The 20,613-nt window shown below is 36.5% G+C and overlaps 1 protein-coding gene across 5 annotated transcripts in view; it reads right to left on the reverse strand.

The window, feature by feature from the left end:
• Window positions 1–20,613, reverse strand: part of IKZF2 (IKAROS family zinc finger 2) — a 152,296-nt gene that overhangs the window by 10,699 nt on the left and 120,984 nt on the right. For all 5 annotated transcript variants that reach the window (XM_040986446.1, XM_040986445.1, XM_040986450.1 and 2 more), the window contains exons 6-7: window positions 9,440–9,577; window positions 3,173–3,316 (exon numbers count right to left, since the gene is read on the reverse strand). In XM_040986446.1, coding sequence (XP_040842380.1) covers window positions 3,173–3,316; window positions 9,440–9,577 — 282 coding nt within the window. The remainder of the gene's footprint in view (window positions 1–3,172; window positions 3,317–9,439; window positions 9,578–20,613) is intronic.

Below are 20,613 nucleotides of genomic sequence, written 5' to 3' on the forward strand. Positions count from 1 at the left end.
AGGTTTCTGCTCTAGGAAACTTAATGGATGACAATGAGATAGCAAACCTGATAAATTCTGCTTGAGGACTCAATGAGTAATTGTCATCCCCAGTAAAGACTTCGATATAACCCAGGCATGGTTAAATATGAAGAAGAGAGGGTCAAAAATAGAATATGGAAAACATTTCTTCTTGCTTGCCCACAGACCAGAGCAAATAGGATGCTTGTACTAAGCACCATGTTTTGAAAGCCCTGGGCCTTGTTCTTCATGAAATCAGCAGTTGGTAGGGCCAAGGGATTTAGAGTCATGATCTAGAGCTCATTCCCTGACTACACTCTGGGTTCTGAGTTGCCTAGAATCCCTTCTCCAGATGGCTCTAAGCCTCACAGCAGGGTTGGCAGTCTGTTCCACTGAGAAACACATGCTAGGCCTCGAGTGCAGGCAGCATAGTACTTTTTTGACACAACCTAACATGAACTCGAACTGCAGTTCTGTGTAAGCAAGAAGCCCCTCCTGTAATGAAAGCAGATGGGAAGTGGGCCTAAGAAAAGCCTGTCTGTAAGTCAAGGTCTGCTATAAGAACTACAAGAAATTTGAGAATTCTATATTTATTTGAATAGTCCTCAACAAAGGAAGGCAGGACATACATCTTCCATCTTGATTCATAGCAATAAAATATTTAACCTATGTATTGGGGCTTCCATTAATACTGTTCTTCATCTGCATGATTGTTAGGAGTAAGGACAGTAGGAAGACTGAGGAGTAGTCAGATAAGATGGAAGAAATGCAAGAAGCGCCAAATGACAGAAACCAGGGAAAGAGGAGTGTGCTCAAAAGGAAGGTGACCATTTGGTACAGACAGATGCAATTTAGGAGTTGCATATAAGGAAAAAGAAACCCACTGGCTTCTGGCTTTGACACTACAGAAGCTAGTAGTGATCCCAGAAGCACTGTTTCCACGGTGCATGGGGTTAGGTTGCACAGACTGGGAAATGAATTCAAACCAATCATGGAAGGCAAGCCCAGATAATTCTTCCAACAATCTTAATGTTGAGAATGATGGAAGGTGTACTAGTAGCTAGAAAGAATGTAGGGCTTTAGGGAATTTATTATTTTTTAAATTCTGTGGGTTTATCACATTCAGTGCCAATAAGAAAATGAAAATGAAAGGAAATGAAAGGATGAAGCTAAAAATATAAGTAAAGAAGGGGAAAAACAGACTAGGATAGGGGACTTTCAGGCAAAAAAAAAAAAAAGAAGAATTAAACCTTAATCAATAAATTGATACTCTTTTGTAGAAATAAGAAACCAGAAGAAAGTTACTAGTGTGGATGAACACACTCTATTCAACACACTCCATTTAAATGATTTCACTTTGTCTTCTGTGACTAAATAAGAGATCATCAAAGAATGAAATACCATGTTTGCACAAAGTGGAGAAAGGCTGAAATGGCAATGGTAGAGATGATTCTTTAGAGATGGATTAAAAGGTTGCTACTGTCTAATATGGATGGATCACATAATATTTGAGTCCAGTAATTGTTTGTAGTTAGAGCAACTCACAGGGTTATGGATTTTCTCCCAAAGTACTAGAACTGAGATAAAAATATGGAGGAGGGGAAACCTCTCAATTTTTCTTATGAGAGAGAAGGGATGAGCCATGGAATTATGCTGGAGAAAGAGAGAGATTTATCTGCAGGAATTTCAGGGCTCATGAGTCTGGGGATTGATAATGTCAAAGGACGGTAGTATTTAACCGAGGGACATGTGAGAAGAAATGTACAGTGAGTGAGGAGTGACGAATTTGGCTTCGAAAACAATTATGGAAACAGTTACAGTAGTCATGGCTATAGATTACTAGAATACACTCCAAATAAATGAGAAAATTCTCTCAAATTCTTATAAAAAGTCATTATTTTAGAACTGTAGTGTAACTTTCTAACACTTTGTCCCTGTTTTCTAGGGAAAGCAAGGAAACTGAATGGAAATTAGCTTCTATAAATCACAGGCAATGTGAAAAAAAAGAGCAGATTATATAAATTTATATAGATTTATACAATTAATCTTTTAATTTAGTCAACTTTAAAAATTATTCTTTTTCTTTTCCTCGTGGTTATAGAAAGGAAGAAAGAGGGACAGTAAGGAGAATTTCCTAGTGTTGAAGGCAGGTTTTTGGGCCTCACATTGGGTCCTTGGATGGCCTTTGTACAGACTATGAACATTAGCGTACCCTTTAGTCTTCTTCCATTGACTTCTCAATAATTCCTCCAATGATATTTTCATGATGTTAGTCTTTGGATTTAGATTGAAAGTACAACTTCTCTGTTTTTTTTTTGGGGGGGGCAGTTAGTAGCTTTATTACTTCTTTAGCGCTGAAATAGCAAATATTTTCTCCTAATCAACATATCCCATAACATTGTCTAACACTAAAATGTGGCAATGTTTATATGATTTTTACCTGAAATATTTTATCATACATTAAGTATGTTACATATATAATGTATGACAATTCTATTCCCATTTTTCTGCTGAATATTTATTATTCATATATATATATTTTAAAATGCTGTTTATATTTTTAATAATGCTCCATGACTTAAAGCATATGTTCCGACAATGTTCCGACAATGGCTAACAAAGGGTCTTTTAGGATTTGGAAATGAAAAGGGAAAAGTTAAATATATGATATTTAATCTTTTAAGTTAAAAATCATAGAATGGATGAGAAAACAAAGATCAAAATGTAAAATCTCAACTATGAAATATCTAGAATGTAAGATTTTAGTTTTTAAATGGAGAATTAAAACTCTTTTCAGTTTAGATTAAATACTAAAAGAGCATCATGCATAGAGAACAGCTAAAAACTTAGTGCTAATGCAAATTTTAAAACAGACACAAAATTGACCAGCATAATTGGCCCTTTCCTCTATGTATTATTATTTTAAACATAAACTGCATTTTAGCTTTTCCATGCTATTTCATTTTGTATAGTATCACATTTTAAGATGGTGACTTAACTGGTATCAGCCTTTATTTCTAAAGACATGCTTTATGCCTATGTGTGTGTGTGTGTACACAAGATGAATATTTATCCCCTGAACTAAAATACATCATCATTATTTCTACACATGGGAACTTAACTATCCGAGAAAACCACCTTGTAAAGAAACAAAGCCAACTCTCACGCTTACCCACAAACTTTTGTGGAGTGGAACTTTTACGTTTTCCCATATTCCCTGTGAGCTTCTCAATGACAGCAGGTCTCTCAAAAGGCACCAGAGAAATATTGTTGTCCATAATAGGCTCCTGTTCCTTACAATCTTCCATAGGAGGTACTATATAAAATCACATAAAAAATGCATTCTGTTAATGTCTTCAACATTTGGAAAGATACAAAGCTGGATTTGCCATCTAACTACAGGTTAAGAAGCCTTAATGCTTGTATAAAACCAAGGAGAAGGAGTAGCTTCCAGTGTGAAAGTATCATCTAGTTCTACACACACATACAAGCTTTGCTTTTGTCAGAATCTCCCTCACATCAATGACATCAACTGTTGCCAATTTTGGTGGCAACACGTTCAACTACATTCTCCTCTTACTCCTCCGAAAGTGTTTTTAACATTGGCTAAAATCAATAAAACCAAGACTTTCTTATTTTCAAGACTTTCGGAGTTCAGTTTTTCTAAAATAAGTAAACTTGTTTTGGAGTAAAGCTTAAACACACAGAATATCAGCACGATATTTAAGCACTTTGTTTTCCGCTCATACATTTTTCGGCAGCAGATTTTTCTATTTGATGAGCTGTTAGTTCTATTGGCAGTCGCTTAGATACCTGCGCAAAACAGCCTTCATGAGAAGATCCAATTCTGAACATGTCTGTGCTTAGTAAACTGTGGCAGCTTTGTGATTGCAATTTATTTTTAAAACAGAGGGGAATACAAGAATCTATTTCAAAATTGAGACACTGTGAGACTAAACAATCGCCTTAATTCATCTGACATAAACTCTGCAGTGCTGCTCTTCTAATCTTGTTTAAGTTACGGGGTGATATGTTAGCCTTTAGATACTAGTATCGGATATTCATAGTGTAGACAAAGAACTTATGAAAATTGTGTGTGTGTGTGTGTGTGTGTGTGTGCGTGTGTAAAAATATTGTCTAAGGATGTTTAATTAAGGATAGGGTAACATCTCAGATGATACCAGTCAACTGAAATCATGTCTGTTCCCAAGAAATGCCCTAGCTTAATAGTCTTGATTGCTGCTGTTTCCTTCAGCTGCACTTGTGCCAGTACTGTTTGGAAACCAAAAGACTTGATGTTGGATATCTTTACTTGTTCAGCATGCAACATAAAATGATTGATTCTAATCCACTGATTTGTATAAAATAGTCCTGTGTGAAATATAATGCATTCTCATTGAGGGGGAACTTGCTGGCAGACGTTACGATAAAATGTAAAGCAAGAGATGAAAGTGAAGAAAATCAAGGACACAATTCAGGTGACCTACTTAATAATGACTATAAATTGTTAATACTGAAGAAATGAAAAACAGCAGGAAATTATTTCCCAATTTGGACACATTTAAAGGAATCAACATTAAATCTAAAGTTCTGACTAAAGGAATGAATCAGTGTTAACAGTTTAACATATAATGTGCATTTAATAAGAGACCCATTGCCTATGAACGACAATGGATTCTGCATATTCTGGATAGTAATACAGACAAACAAATTCTAAGGTGAAATTTAGGAAAAGTTAGCTCATTGTCTACACTGATATAATTCAAGATACATTTATGTGTGGAATGAATGTCTGAAGACACATAAAACATTACATCTTCTTTTAACTAGAAATACTACCGCAAGTGATTCAAAAAGGAAAGTAGGTAACTTAAAAACAAATGAAGGATGACCATAGAACTCAAGAGGAATCAGGAAAAATAGAATGGTAGTAATGATGTGACAGCTAACTGGATACTGGGATGTAAATTATTATAAAAATACTTGTTTTGTGTGATAGACTCACTGAAACTTACTACATTATTAAAAACAATTACAAAAAGAAGCCATGCATTAGCAAAAGTTGAAGACTGAAATGAGAATTTGGAAAGAAAAAGTAGTTCTAAATTTTGTTTAAAAAAAAAAACTAACAGGATTTACCCCCACATTGAATATGCTAATTAGTTCTGAAATGAGTAGTCTAAAACTTGGCAGTTGTACTCTAAGTACCACTCTGAATTTTCATATTTGCACACATTTGAAACTCAAAACGAAACCTGGGTGTGGGAACTGTCTCACGCCACATCCACCTCAATTCAGATGATCTGTCCCAAGTTCAATGAAGCTCATGTGAACTGAAAACAATAGGGTTGGCAGAGGTTTTGCCTAACTTGTATTTTACAATAACCCTTTATATGTCAAAAATCTTGTTTCCACGATACTGGTAATAATTACTGACACACACTACACTCTAAGTGCTGTTGTGATGCATTTGCCTATTTTTATTCAATTTTTTGAACTATCCCATAAAATAAGGTGTTATACTGTTTTTATAATACAAATGGAGAACCAAAGACCCAGAAATTTTAATTGACTATCCCAGGGTTTACGTGAAGCCAAGAGAAAATGTCATTAATAGGAAGACTGCCTCCAAGCCCTGGGCTCTTACCCACTATGCCATCCAACATTTTGCAAATGCATTTTAGCACTATCTTTTAATAACTAGTTTGTTCTATTTGTAGGTTCTATTATTGGGAAAAGATCTGATTTTCTTTTTCTCCAACTATGTAACTTATTTATTTAACCTTTGATGGATTTGAGCATAACTTACCAAACTGTTTCTAAATAACTAGTGTTGAAAACACAAATAGATGTTTCAATACTGCTTTAATCATCTAAAGACACATTTTTCTATGCTAAAAACATAACAACATGATAGCTTCACTTCTTTGGGCAAATTTCATAAGCAAATATTTTCCTTGATCTTACTTTTGAAGTTGTAACCAGGACAAAAAATATATGTATACATGCTTTATATTATTATCATATTAGGAAATCATAAAGGCAGAACCATTAAGAGTATTTGTAACAATAATATTTGTTAAATGAAAAAAAAATCCATGTAAAATTCAAATATCAAGAAGAAACAATGAAGGGACTAGAGTAGGTCTCAAGATTGCCCTCTAGACAGGCGAGGTCAGGGAACTTCCATACGTGTGTGCAACGGGAAAAAGTCCTCAAAATGAAAATGGAGGAATGAAGAAGGCATGTTAGAGAGCAAAAAGAATACATCTTATATGAAATCATAAATTCTCCACAAGTTACCAAATCTTAATTACACACACACACACACACTAAACCTTTACACTTTATTTTCTTGATAGCATTCAATCTGTGCGCTGAAACTTGCTCAGATTTCTATATGCTTTTAACTGGTACTTACAATTTCTGCCCTTATATTTTGCTCCTCCAGATGTTTTACTATATACTTGGTCAGATTTCGTTTGTCCTTCAAAGTTTCATGTGCTACAGGCTTGGTTCCCAGTTTAAGGGAATTGAAAGATAATGCGATTTTGAAAAAGTGTGGCCTAGTGGGATTTGGTTACTGGGGTCACAGCCCTCATGGAAGACTTAATGCCATTCTAGTGAATCTTGCAGGATCAGATCCATTCGTACCAGAATAGATTAAACTCGGCCTTTCCCTACACTCTTATTTCCTTTTTTGCCAAGTAACATTTCCTTTCTTCCTTAACTCACCTGTGCTTCTGCCACAAAGATTTCACCGGAGGCTGTGCTCCTTGACCTCCAAAATCACAAACCAAAATAAGCCTCATCTCCTTACAAAGTGAACAGACTCGGGGATTTTGTTAGAACAGTACAAAATAGATCATTACAATGTGCTAAAATCCATGACTTCAGTCTATCATGTATGTAACAGTGCATCCCAGAACTCTCAAAAGAACTAGGGATTTGTATATTCAACTTCCTCCTAGACAGTTTTGCTTGGCTGATGTATAGCCACAATTAGATAATGCGTTCCAAACTGAAAGTCATTTTCCTCTACAAATTTTTGCCTATTTTGTTAATTCCTTTTCAGTGAATGGCACTACAATTCACTTCATCATCCATGCCAGAGAACTGCAGCAAACCCTAGACTTCTTCCCTGGATCCAGTTATTTTATCTCCTCCTCCCCTTACACATCTCCATACAGGCAAACATAGAAATATTACGGAGATTTAGATTTTACATTAGTAGCTGCTCAAATTTCTGAATATTCCAGGCTACTAAGTTTACCAAGACCATTGTAACGATCTCCTGATCCGTCTCTTGACTTCTCTGATCTATTTCTCACATTTCCTGTAATAAAATGTAAATGTAATCCTGTCTTTTGGGGGCAGAGTACAAAATTATTTGCTTAGGGCCCGGCATGGTAACCTAGTGGTTAAAGTCCTCGCCTAGACAACATGCCAGGATCCCATATGGGGACCAGTTGTAATTCAGGTCGCTCTGCTTCCCATCCAGCTCCCTACATGTGGCCTGGAAAAGTAGTCGAGGACGGTCCAAAGCCTTTGGTTCCTGCACCCGCATGGGAGACCTGGAAGAAGCTCCTGATTCTTGGCTTTGGATTGGCTCAACCCCAGCGGCCACTTGGGGAGTAAATCAATGAATGGAAGATCTTCCTCTCTGTCTTTCCTCCTCTCTGTATATCTGACTTTCCAATAAAAATAAATAAATCTTAAAAAAAAAAACTTTGCTTAACAGAACAGGCTCTTGATGTTCTAACCAGAGTATAATTCTCCAGCATTAGCACCATTTTATTTCTTTTATCTTTACAATTGGGCCCTAAGTATATATGGTTATTTCATTATCCTTAACTGTCCATGTTTTTAGCTAGCAATTTCTTCAAAAGTTCATGAAAAAAAAAACAGAATTAAAATCTAAGTTTATTTTGGTGTACAAGTTTCTAAAATCTATGCATAATTTTTTCATAATATGCATTTTGGTAAACTTTTTGAAGACTCGCCATAATAGCTTGCTGTTTTTGCCTGTCAAAAACTTCGCTCCAGTTAACTTTTGCTGGAAACTCCTCGTGGACAACCAGTCTGTTCTGATGGTGATTATGCAGAGTTCAATATTTGGACTTCTTAGTCATTTCTTCCAGCAGTTGGTAAATAACCTTAGTGATCTGGGCTACTTTGCATTAATGCCTTTTGTGATCCCAGACAGATGCTATATTCCATGGAGATTTAATGAATGACACAATGAAGTCAGTGTGTTCATCCAATGAAAATGAATCAAAAGCTTACTGGAAGGTTGGCAAGGTCCCAATCATGCCTCCATTTGTTTGATAAAGAGTAACCCTTTTCTGAATAATTTAAACCATAAGAATGTGTTGCTTTAAAGTTGGCTGATTCTGATTCACACTTTCATTTTAATCTCTAGGCAAGGAGGAAAAATATAATTGCATAATTAGGTTTTAAAATGTTTTCTTTAAGCTGAACAGACTTGGAAAATGAGCATAAAGATTACATTCAAATAAGAATCTGCCACAAAGCCCAGTTTCTTGGGATCTTCATTTCTAAAACTTTAAGTCATGCAATTTCTCAGACCCGATCGAGAGTTGTGCTTTATTCTACCTTCTTTTCACTGTTTCCCTGGAATTATCACTGCTAGGGTCTCCTCACCTTCCACTCCTTGCTCCAGGCAGAAGCCAATCCCACATGCCATCCTGGCGACATTTTTCTTTAGAAGACACAACTTTGTTTGCTTTCGTGTTTTCCCATCAGCTACGTTATTAACTCCAAACGAGCGCCAAATGTTCCATCTATGGATCATAACTTATTTCAGTCTCATCAAGAAATCCTGATGTTCTTCACCTCTAAACCTATTCGTGTTTTCTAACCGGCATTTATGTTCTCTGTGTTCTGTCCTATCCATGCAGTTTTTTTTTTTTTCCTTCTGTTTTAAGTTGAGAAGCAGAGACAGTGAGAGAGCAACAGAAAAATAGGCAAGCTCACTTTGGCCAGCTCCCTTCCCAATTGATTCCAATAACCTGGGCTGGGTCAGACCAAAACAGAGAGCCATGAAATCGAACCAGGTTCCAACAATGAATACTTAAAAAGTGAAAATTGTATCATTTATTTTATATAAATTTATCTATTGGAGGGACACTGTGACAGGCAGAGAACTTTTCCAACAGCTTGTTCTACAGAATTTGCTACAGAATCAAGTCCAACTAGTAAAGAAATCAAAGAGAAGAATAGTTTTCTTTTGGTGTCTTAAAGTTGGCTGCTGGTACTACCTGAATTTAAACTCATTTCAAATGCCTAAGGAGCAAAAGCCATGCAAAAAAAAAATGCGCTCTGAAATCCACAAATGGAAGGGAAATTAGATAACCCATAAAAAGCTACAAAGGCAGTATAGGAAGGAGTAAAAGTCCTGGATGTCCTTTCTACCCACCATGGTGACTCATGACCTGCCCGGCAGCCTCCATGCTGACGTTCTGGAGATAGTTGTGGCAGCGCTCCTTGTGCTCCTCCAGGGAACTGCGCTGCTTGTAGCTCCGGCCGCAGTAGTTGCACTTGTGAGGTTTGCCCACTGCAAAGAGAACTCCTGGTTAGTGTGTCGCCGGCTACATCCACGCCAAGAGAGAACTTTCGACAATGTGGAGAGACGCAGTTACAGGCTTTTACAATTCAAATCTCTTCCTCTACCATGTTCCAAATCAAGCAAAGAAAGAAAAGACTTTTCTGAGACAGCAAGAAGCAAGGCAGACTGTACCTCTGTAAATGTGAGAAATCCTGATTCAGACTCATGCCCTGACTCCTAACATGTTTACTCTAACCTGGTTAACTCTGTTTTTGACTGATTTGAAAAATGAATCACAAATATCCCAGACTTTGTTTTTTTTACTTTTTTTAAAAAAAATGAGATCAGGGAATTTTAGTTTAGAAGACAAAAAATTCAACAACTCTAAATGTCACTTTAAATAAAAACAAGATTATTCACATGTCATTTTAAATAAAAACAAGATTATTCACATGTACCAAGAAGATTAAAAAAATTCAAGTGGTGAGAAAAAGTACAGATAAAAGCCATAAGTTTCTCTTTACTTTCCGCCTTGGTAATAACTATTCACACATGCAAAACTTTGCGGCTGATACCCACATGCCCTCTTAGGAGCGCTGCTGTTACAATACCAAGAACTGACAAACCAGGTGCTTCTAGTCAGGATTATTAATCATAACTATTAAAGCTATAACATACCCATATATAGTTATACAATGACAATAATCCCCAAACATCTCCCATTCAGGAAATGAATTATTCCCAATAACCAATGAGCCATTACTTCAGTCCATCTATTATTACACTACAATGCCCACATAACAAACCTTTAAAAATGGATTAAAAAGAAAAGTCGGGGAGAGGTATGTTTTAATGTATGAATATTCATAAGAATCACAGACATCTTTAATTTTTTCCTTAAACAAAGGTTGATTCGTTTTCATCTACTTTAAAGAAAGAGCAAGAGAAACAGAGACAGCCCATCTGTTGGCCACTTCCCGCATGCCAGCATTGGACCAGGCCAAAGCCAGAGGCCCAGAAATTCATCTGGTTTTCCCATTTGGGTGCCAGGGGTCTAAGCACTTGGGCCATCACTCTCCACCACCCAGGACAGTCTCAGCAAGGAGATGGAGGCAAACAGGCAGAGCTGGGACTCAAGAGACAATGACGTGGCATGTGGCCTTGCAAGCAGTGGTTTTACCCAAAGTGAGGTATGCCTGTCCCAACCTTTGGTCTGAAGTGGACACAGAACAAGAATCACCAGGCAGTGTGTATCAAAGCCATCAGTAGTAAAGCAGAGTGTGATTCAGGCCAGTGTCGTATATAGTTCCCATTGGAGTCACTGACTTTTGCCTTTTACCCAGAATATAAACAGCTTTTGTCATAACCAGAGCTGGCACTTTTAACTCCAATCACCTTATACAACAGACTCATGTTCAACACTGGGCACAGGAGGAACTGTAAGTGGCAAGATATTTATAGTTGCCCAAATTTCATTGATTAAATATAAAAATCAAAAGAAACTTTAGATTGTACTTAAGGTACATGTAAATTAAAATTACTTATTCCATAAGTAATTTTTATAAATATTCTTAAACATTATCCAAAATATGCTAGTCATTTTTAAGAATACCAACAAAGTAATCTCTTTTCAGGACTCAGAATTTCTAGGAAGTAGCTGTGAATACTGTACACAATTTATAATACTATGTGATAATATTTAAAAAGTAGAAAATATTTTATAAGAATTTACTATAAATCACACAAACACAAATACACACACGTAATTGTATTTTACAACATGTGGATTGCATAATAAGGAGTTCTGGTTTGCTATTAGCATTACTTACTTTGGAGTTCCTTTATACCATTTCTGTAGAAATGATGATGAGTTTACCTTGAACAAATTTTAACCAATGAATACTGATGTAACAATTAAATCTCAGTTAACTGCCCACTGTAAAATATTTTATTCATCTGTCAGTCTTCCCTAGTATTAGTTCTATCACATGGTATTTTATGATGCCTCTCTTACTGAACACACACCTTCTAGTATTTTCCTTCCCTTACTTCTTCTACACACAACGCGTATCTCTTCAATGAACTCATATGTGGTTCCATTCTACTGGCCTTGGTTCACGATTCTCCACAAACTCTCTTTTACCTGATAAGGAACAATAGGTAGTATACTGCTGTAACTCATTCTTTAAAAACTACTCTAACTTGTTATTCTACTACTTTCATTCAGCTTCTTCCCAGTGTGTCATCTGTGTATTTTAAAATATCAGTCCTTCCTTTTCATTCATCCCATCCTGGTTCCCAAACAGTCCATCAGGGATTTGAGTGCTTGTTTTAAAAGCATAACTACAGGTTTTTTTGTTTTGTTTTGGTCTCTTCATCAAATATCCACTCCAGGGACCCACATCCTAAGTGTCATGTTGGATCCTGACATTGGCTACAGACCATCCCACCTTACCCTCCTTTAGAATTCCTTCAGTAAAAGCTTATTAGAAGATTGCTAGCAGCTATAAAACTGTAATGTAAAATGAAAAAAAAAAGTCCTATGGTGCCTATTCATTTGCACCTGCCAGCCTGGTAAGGAAGACAAACATAAATACACAAGCAACACAGAGGATTGTGTGTAGGACTGTGGTGTGCTAACAGAACACGAGGAACTTACTCTAGTTTGAAAAGTTTGGACAGAAAAGTCTAAGGTGGGAAGCTTTAGGTTTACAACTGAAGGAAGAGACATCAGATAACGGGGCAGCTTTTGAAGGAGAGGCAAGTTCTGAGACCTGCTGTTACCTTTGCCTACTTTGTCTCCCGTGCTTAGATTCTTCGGAGCAACATTTTGCCCTTACATCTCTTATCAAAATGATTTGCAAGGATTGCATCAATTCTGGTCAAATCCAGTAGCTGTATAACAGCTGATGGACTGTCTCCCCTCAATTCCTAATATTATTTCTTAAAAACATACTGGGGGAGCAGTGGGGTGGGTATGTGGCTTTGTAGTAAGTTGTTGGTCTGGATGCCTGTGTTAGTTTGAACTTTGCTCTGATTTTGGCTTCCTACACATGCCTAACTCGGCAGGCAGCAAGTGCTGACCGAAAGAGTTGAGTCCCTGCCACTCAAGTGTGAGGCTCAGGTTGAGTTCCTGACTTTCAGCTTCAGCCTGGCACTCTGCTGCTGCATCTAGGCATTAGGGAGTGGCTCAGTAAAAGGAGCTCTCTTCCTGTCTTTGTCTCTCAAATTTTTTTAAAAGTCAATCTTACAGAAATATGTAACTGATTCACTATTCATGATGTGTTTTTAGAAATGCATATAAATTATAAGTTAACAACACATAATACATATGCCATTTATTTTTACAATTGTTATTGTTTGATTCATTAACTAAAATTCTTTCATTCTAATACTGAGTTATTATGTTTGAAATGCCAATGGGCTGAGTCACTAAGCTGAGTGGACTCTTCAGCAACTCTGAATCTTTCCTAACCTCTTGGTTACTATCAAACTGTTCTGTGTTTTGAATTTACTGCTTTATCTTCTGGGATCAGAAACTGCGTTGTCCTTCACTGCTTTCTGAACCTTTTCCTACCTTGTCAATACATGTGTTCCTCTAGAATTTGTTTACACAACGGTATTCTCCCCTTTGTTCTCTCAAGTTCTCATTTTTATGAAAAATTCACATCATTCCAGGAATAATGTCACAGGTTTGTGAACTTCTGGGCATTCAGACCTTCCTTTTATGATCTTGGTGAATCACTTCCATATAACTATATCTCAGATGTGCGCACAGTCTGTGTTTTCACAGCATCTGCTGTTTCATTCCTTAGGACAAAGGTCTTGTAGTTATCCATTTTATACATATTTCTTTCCCAAATCCAAATGATAAGCTTCATAAGCACAGAGGTCCTGCTTTACTCAATTTTGAGTTGATGATATGTATTGTGGTAGTTACTAAATACAGGAGACACTCAACGTATATTTACAGAAGGATTATACTTCAAATCTGTACCTACATCTGCCTTCTGAGTACCCCCTCACGGATATTCCCATGAAATCCAACCTGACATTCAAGCCACTCAGAACCATCATCCTTCACAAAACTTCCACTTTGACCATCGATTTGTGCTAGGAGAGTGATCGTTGTTTTAACAATCCAAATCCACAACAAAGCTACTTTTGTCACCTCCTACCTCCGACATCACTTTCAGACACTTGCTAAATTTCATATACTCAACTTTTTCAAGTATTTGCCCCTGTTTTCATCTCTACAACCTATATCCATCTTAGTTCAAGGCTTCATTATCACTAACCTGAGCTAGCATCACAGTTGTCAAATAGATTTTTCTTTTCCCATATATAATTATTTTACTGCCCTCTTTAACATGCTTCAATGGCTGTTAAATTCTATTGCACAAAGTTCAAATCTCTATCCCTGACATTTAGTACCATATACAACCTGGCCCCAGGGCATATATTCCATTTTCTACTTGAGTCTGGAGCCAAAATTACCTGGCACTTATACTTCTGAGTCTTGTTGGTTTCTGGAATGGCTTCACACAATTTCTACTACTTGAAATGTTTCATTGCCTTACATTCCCAATGTCCTTAACTCAGTTTCACCTAAAACTGATCTTCCTCTTTGACTATACCCAAAGCTAGGCACTTTTAACATTCTACCAGTATTAACTGTGATTTTTACATGGCATTTAAACATTAATTTTTATGTTAGATCGTGATCTGTTTATGAAATCAGAAGAATATTCCAAAGAGGTTAGTATAGTGCCTTGTTCATAGAAAAAAAATTTCTGCTTTCCTAACTCTTAGAATGGCCTTCTCAAATTTTTCCTAAATGATCTTCTAATTCCAAGAGCAATATATTCATTAAAAAACTTTTAAAAATTCACCAAAAGGAAAAAAAAATGTAATTAACATTAGGGAGAAATTATCTGAGCTTACTAAATTTTTACTTTTTTTCTATGTGTACAACATATTTTGCTATGAAAATGGGGAATTTTAGACATTGTATTACCTACCTATTTTCTCAACAATTTATTTCCATGGCATGAAACCAGTACTTTTTACTGGCTGATATGTAACATCTTATCCCTCACATTCTAGAATTATAGAAATTCTGATTTAGTTTGCTCTTTGTACTTTATTCCTTTCATTTTTTTATTATTTCCTTTATATCACAGTTATATATGCTCATGAAAGCAATCATTCTAGTCCTAGACATTCAATGATTTACAGCCTCTGTCCTACTCATTGTCTACAACTCCCTGACAATTTAATCATAATTTTCCAAAGCAATTATTTTCAATTCCTACTTTGGGTGTTACACTCCTGACATTTTAAAATAATACACAGGTTTTTCTTTATTCATTAAGTTTGGCAATAACCTACTACCCTTCTGTCCTCTTAGTAGTTCAGGACTGAATTTCCTTAACAACCATTCCTTCTGTTGGCATTACTGCTGCCTTTTAATTGTCACATAATCTTTTTGGATTGAAAGTATGGAAATGAATATTTCCAATATTAGCAGAAATATGTATTGCAATGTACAATTTGGCTCAACCATGATTAATTTCCCTATGTTGTATAACTTGTAATTTTTCCTTGAGTTAATAACTTGCATTTGTACGTTTTTCTGGTGTTGCTGTAGCCAATGTATGTACTTTTTGCTTGAAATAGTCTCCTAGTTAATAATGACTGTTCTGACCATTTAGAAATGAAAACAACGTCTCAGGTCAGTGCTGCTCCCACTTCTCTCCTGCACTCCCACAGCCACTGGCACTTCGTGCTCCCAGGACAATGGACAGTGCTCTGGGCTTATTATTCCATTGTTGTCTTGGATTCTCCTTTGTTTCACTGATGCCTGAATCCCATGTTTTCTTCTCTGTTTCTTGGATACAGCATTTTGGGGTTGGAAATTATTTTATTATATCATTTTGAAATCTACAATCCACTGAACTAATAACCTCAAGTTATTTTAAAAAGTATAGTGCAAATAGCTTAATGTGTGGCCTATTAATCTGAAAGTTGCTAGGAACTCTGTTCCTGATGTTCTAAAATATCTGAAAGTACATTTGTTAAAAAAAATCAAATGATCATGTATTTTTTTCTCTTTCATTCCATTAATGTACATATGTTTACCAAATTAGTCCTTACATCAAGTAATGATATTCTCCACTTTGCTTTTGCAGGTGTGAGGTGGGGGCACTTGTCTCAGCAAATATGCTGAGTTATGCTTGACAGTTATGCTTCTTGTCAAAATAGCAGGGTTCAATTTCTGGTTCCAGCTCTTCCTTCCAGCTCCTGCCAGTTCAGGCCATGGCAGGTGATAGTGATTCAGTTCCTGCCACCCAGGGTCTATGCAGGCATCTGGGGAGTGTACCAGTGCACTGGAACTCACTCAGTCTCTGCCTAGAATTAAGTGGGTACTTAGGCATTTTGTATTTTTCAAGCAGATTTTAGAATCAGTTTGCCAATTTCTAGTAAAAAGTCACTGGAATATTGACTGGTTTTGCATTGAAATGACATTCACCATTTAAGCAGAATTAATATCTTAGGAGTAGTGTATCTAGGGGTTGGCTTGGGTTGAGCTAGGAACAAGCACTGTGGTTTGGTGGACAAAGCTGCTGCCTATAGAACCAGCCTCCCTTAATATATTCTTAAAAATCATGAAGAATAGATTTTACATGGTTTCATCACAAAAAAATGGTAAACATATGAGCAACAAATACATATAACTAGTTCGACTTGGCCATTCTAATATGTTTACGTACATAGGAACACCAAGCTGTACATGCTAAACCTGTATAATTTTTATTTGTCAATTTAAAAACACTTGATTTCTTTTTTGTTGGTCTTCCTAAAAACTTAATGAAATTGCTAATTTTAGGGGTTTTTTTTGGTACCTTGATACTTAGTACATAGGTGTTCATATCACCCAAGACTAAACACAGCTTTACTTACTCCTTAGTTGAACCTCTGTATCTTTTTATTTTCTTGTACTACAATTTGATTTTAGTATGATTTCAAGTGGAGTGTCTCCGATCCGAAGGGCAAACTTTCATCCTTTTATTAGTATGTTAGCCATAGGTTTTCATACATGACCTTTGCCACTTGGCGGAAGTTCGTTTCTCTTCTAGTGCTGAGAAATTTTTATTGTCCATGAATCCTGCATTATGTCAAATGCCTTTTCTGAAACTATGAAAAGGATTAAAAAGTGTTTACCAAGTCTGTCATATGGAGATCACATTTTCCAGCCCCTGTCAAGCTACTTTTAAATTCCTGGGACAAATCCTGCTTATCCATAAAATCTTATTCTTTTTTAATGTACATCGGTTCCACTTTATTGAAATTTCATTCAGGATTTTCCATCTGTTTTCATTAGGGATATTGCTATTATTGCTATATGGTTTTATCATAACAGCATTCATTTTGGCATCAGGATAATGCTGAACACCCGTATCGTTCCGCAGGTGGTATTCATACTACTTCTGTACTCTGCAAGAATTTTTTTTCTCAAGTGTTTTCCCTAAATGTTTTCCTCAAATGTCTAGCAGAATTTGCCAGTGAAGTCATCTGGAGTTTTTTTTGTGGGAAAGTTTTTACACTTGAATTTCAATTCCTGGAATCAATGCAGGGTTACCTGGAATACCCATTTCTTCATGGGTGACCTGTGGTAATTTCTTATTTCAAGGGATTTATGTCATTTACTTGAATTTAGTGACATAAGTTTGCTTATAATATTCCTGCACTGTTTCCGAGGCCAGTAGACATTTTAGTGATGTCCCCTTGCATTCCTAGTGTTAAACTGTGTGTTTTCTTCTTTGTATTGATTGGTCTTGACTAGAAGTTCATCTATTTCTTTGTTCTTCTTATAGAATCAACCTTTCCTCACATTGACTTTTCCCCATTAATTTTGTTTTCTTCCTTCATTGGCAGGTTCTTATCATTATTTCCTTTCTTTAAATTCCTCAGATATAACATCTATAATTTAAGAAGGAAGTCTGGATCCTGAGTTTGAGATTTTTTTTAAAAAAAATTTGTAATATAAGCTCTTAATGTTACACAATGAAGTGTCACATCTAGTCTATTATATTCATGCTTTGCCTTACGGTCATGAACAAATGGAATGTATTTAAAACAGCTATTTTATCAACCTTACTAATTTAATTTCAGTCACTTCTGGGTCAGTTTGTGGTGCAGTGTGTTAAATCTCTCCTGCAATGCTGGCATCCAATATAGGTGCCAATTACCGTCCTTGGCTAGTCCACTGCTGATACAGTTCCCTGCTAATGCATGAGGAAAGGCAACAGAGGATGTTTCAAGTCCTTAGACCCCTGCCACCCAGGTGGGAGACCCAGAAGAAGTTCCTGGCTTTTGACTGGTCTGGCCCTGGTTGTTGCATTTGGACAGTGCATCTGTCTCTTCTTCTCTCTAACTTTTTCAAATAAATAAGTATATAGATTTAAAAAAGAAAGAATAAAAAGGAAGGAAGGAAAAAAGAGGGAAGGAAGGAAAGAAGGGAGGGAGGGAGGAAGGAGGAATGGGAGGAAGGGAGGAAAGAAAGAAAGAAAAGAGAAAGAAAGAAAATGAGGATCAGTGCATGTTTTAGGCGCTAGTTTAGTTTCAGCACAAAGACTGTTTTGAGGACTTCACACAGTGGCCTGCATATTACAATATCTTTCCACTTTGGTGAGAATCACCTAGTCCCAGCCTTGCAGTGGCTTCAGGAATTGCTCAGTATTCCACCGTCTATTTTCTTAGCATCAGGGAGTTGTCTCATACAGATAAGCTGATCACTGTTGAACCAGTCAGGGACCGCCACAACATTCCTGCTTTTTCTGTGTGGTTTCCTCCTATGTGATACTCTGATTACTCTAACCACTTTGATTCCCCTGGACTTTGGAGCTTTGATTCTTCAACTCAGCCGGATTATTGGTTCTGTTTGGGTTTGCTGTCCCTGAGGTACAGCCTGGAAACTACCTGCAGGAAGTAAGCTAGGCCAATCATAGGATGTACCACCTTTGTTTTCTTTTCCCAGGGGTCATAGTCTCATTATTGCCTATTGCTTTATGAATTTCCTTTAATATATTCTGTCCAGTATTCTAGCTTTTAAGGTATGAGGGTCATTCTTGTACCTGTATGCCATCATGGTTAGAAGGAAAAATTCTATATTATTTGTATTGTATACCAGGAAATTCTGCAAACTTTCTTAAGTTTTAGTACTAATGTAATTCAGGTAACCAAAAGTTCCTGATGTATATACCTTCAGGAAGCTATGCTTTTACTCCCAGGATTCTAAGTTTCAGGAGATGGCAGCATCAGTGCTCCCAAATAGCTAAAAAATAAATACTCAGTCTTTTCTTTGCTATATTACCCCTTACAAAAAGCTGCTCAATATTTATGCTCTTCATTTAAAGCAGTTGCTGCAGTACAGAGCAAGCATTCTATGAAAACTAGAGTCCAATCTTACTCGAAAGTATGGTATGTACACTACTTCCTGATAAGGTGTGCAATAAATCCCACTGGTAACAAACCTTGGAGTCAGAAGTGAAAAAAAAAATATGTGTATATTTAAGGGATGTTCAGTTTGTATTATAGCTATAATAAAGTGCTGGGATGTAAATACTTGGTGTTTAGATCTAACTATCTAATAAATGAAACCATTAGGTATTTTAGGTCTAAAGGCACTGTGGGAAAAAAAATGTGACACTAAGGACTGCAGACAAAGAAAATTGGGAAGCTCTGTAAAGGTAATGAAATATTGTCTGAATTACTTTTACATCTGCATTAGTAAAAACTATTATGAACTTTTTATATGCCACCCTTTCAAATTATCTGTTAAAACCGCATGTTCTTATGTGTACAATATTTCTCATCAGTTTGATCAAACTCTGTGTATTACTGAAAACAACTCTGTCTTTACAAATTATTTATTTGAAAGGCAGATGGAGAGAGGGGGACAGAGAGACATAGAAGAGACTTGCCATATGTCATTTCCATCTCTAAGTGCCCTCAGTGCTGAGGCTGGGCCAGGCCAAAGCCAGGAGCTCAAGTGACCCAAGTGCCTGGGCTACTGCTGCTGCCTCTCAGCGTGTGCACGAGCAGGAAGCTGGAGGTGGAAGCAGAGCTAGGATTCTCTGATAGGTGGTTGTTGTGCGTGATGTCTTCACTGCTATGCCAAATATCTTCTAACCTACTGACTTAGGTCTTGGACATATTTCATTGACTCATTTTTCATCTTGAGAGGTTTTTATTTTTTATGGATCAAAACTGTTGGCATTTTCCTCTGTTGCTAACTTTTACTGATCTAAAGTGTTAAAACTCTTCCTGATAGATATCTTTATGGAAATGTCTACATCTATTTTCTTAAACCTTCAAAATGGTAAAGAAACATAAAATGATTAAGTGGGAAGAGAAAATTGTAAAAGAGAAACAAAGCCCTACCTGAAAAGTGAGCTATTTCTCAGAGAATCACTGTTGTAATGAAAAACAAACAAACAAAAACAAATAGAGCCCAACCCTTCAGTTTAGACAATAACTGTCACAGCGACATGATTTTTCTCTTTTTAAGAAGAGTTAGTGTAGCTGAGGGCAGAATATTAAATGTTTGAGTCTGAAATAATATATTTAATGTAGATGTGCTAGCAATTCAGAACATATATGTAAGGATACCAAAATTCTTTTGGATGTTTTAGTTCACTTAGAAAAAAATCCAACAATACTTGATGAATCAACTTTTCCCCAAAACTTTTCTATCCATGTCTTAGCTGTGACCTCGCGAAGGATGAACACACTTGGAGAAACAGGGCCCTGTGATGACAGCAGAGGCACATGCCCTTGGCAGGGATGCGTTTTTCTGTTTTGTCTTAGGGTTTGCAAAATGTTCCGAAGGGACATACAGCTCCTTTAACAACACTGAATGTATCTGAGTGCCTCTATTGCTCAATAATATGTTTTAGGTGCTCTGCACACAATGGTAAACAGAACACGTTACACTTGTTCACAGCACTAACCATCCAACAATTCAAACATTTTCATTTGTT

This window comes from Ochotona curzoniae, unplaced genomic scaffold, assembly GCF_017591425.1.
Source record: "Ochotona curzoniae isolate NIBS_2020 unplaced genomic scaffold, NIBS_Ocur_1.0 contig_4514, whole genome shotgun sequence".
Classification (NCBI taxonomy): Eukaryota; Metazoa; Chordata; class Mammalia; order Lagomorpha; family Ochotonidae; genus Ochotona; species Ochotona curzoniae.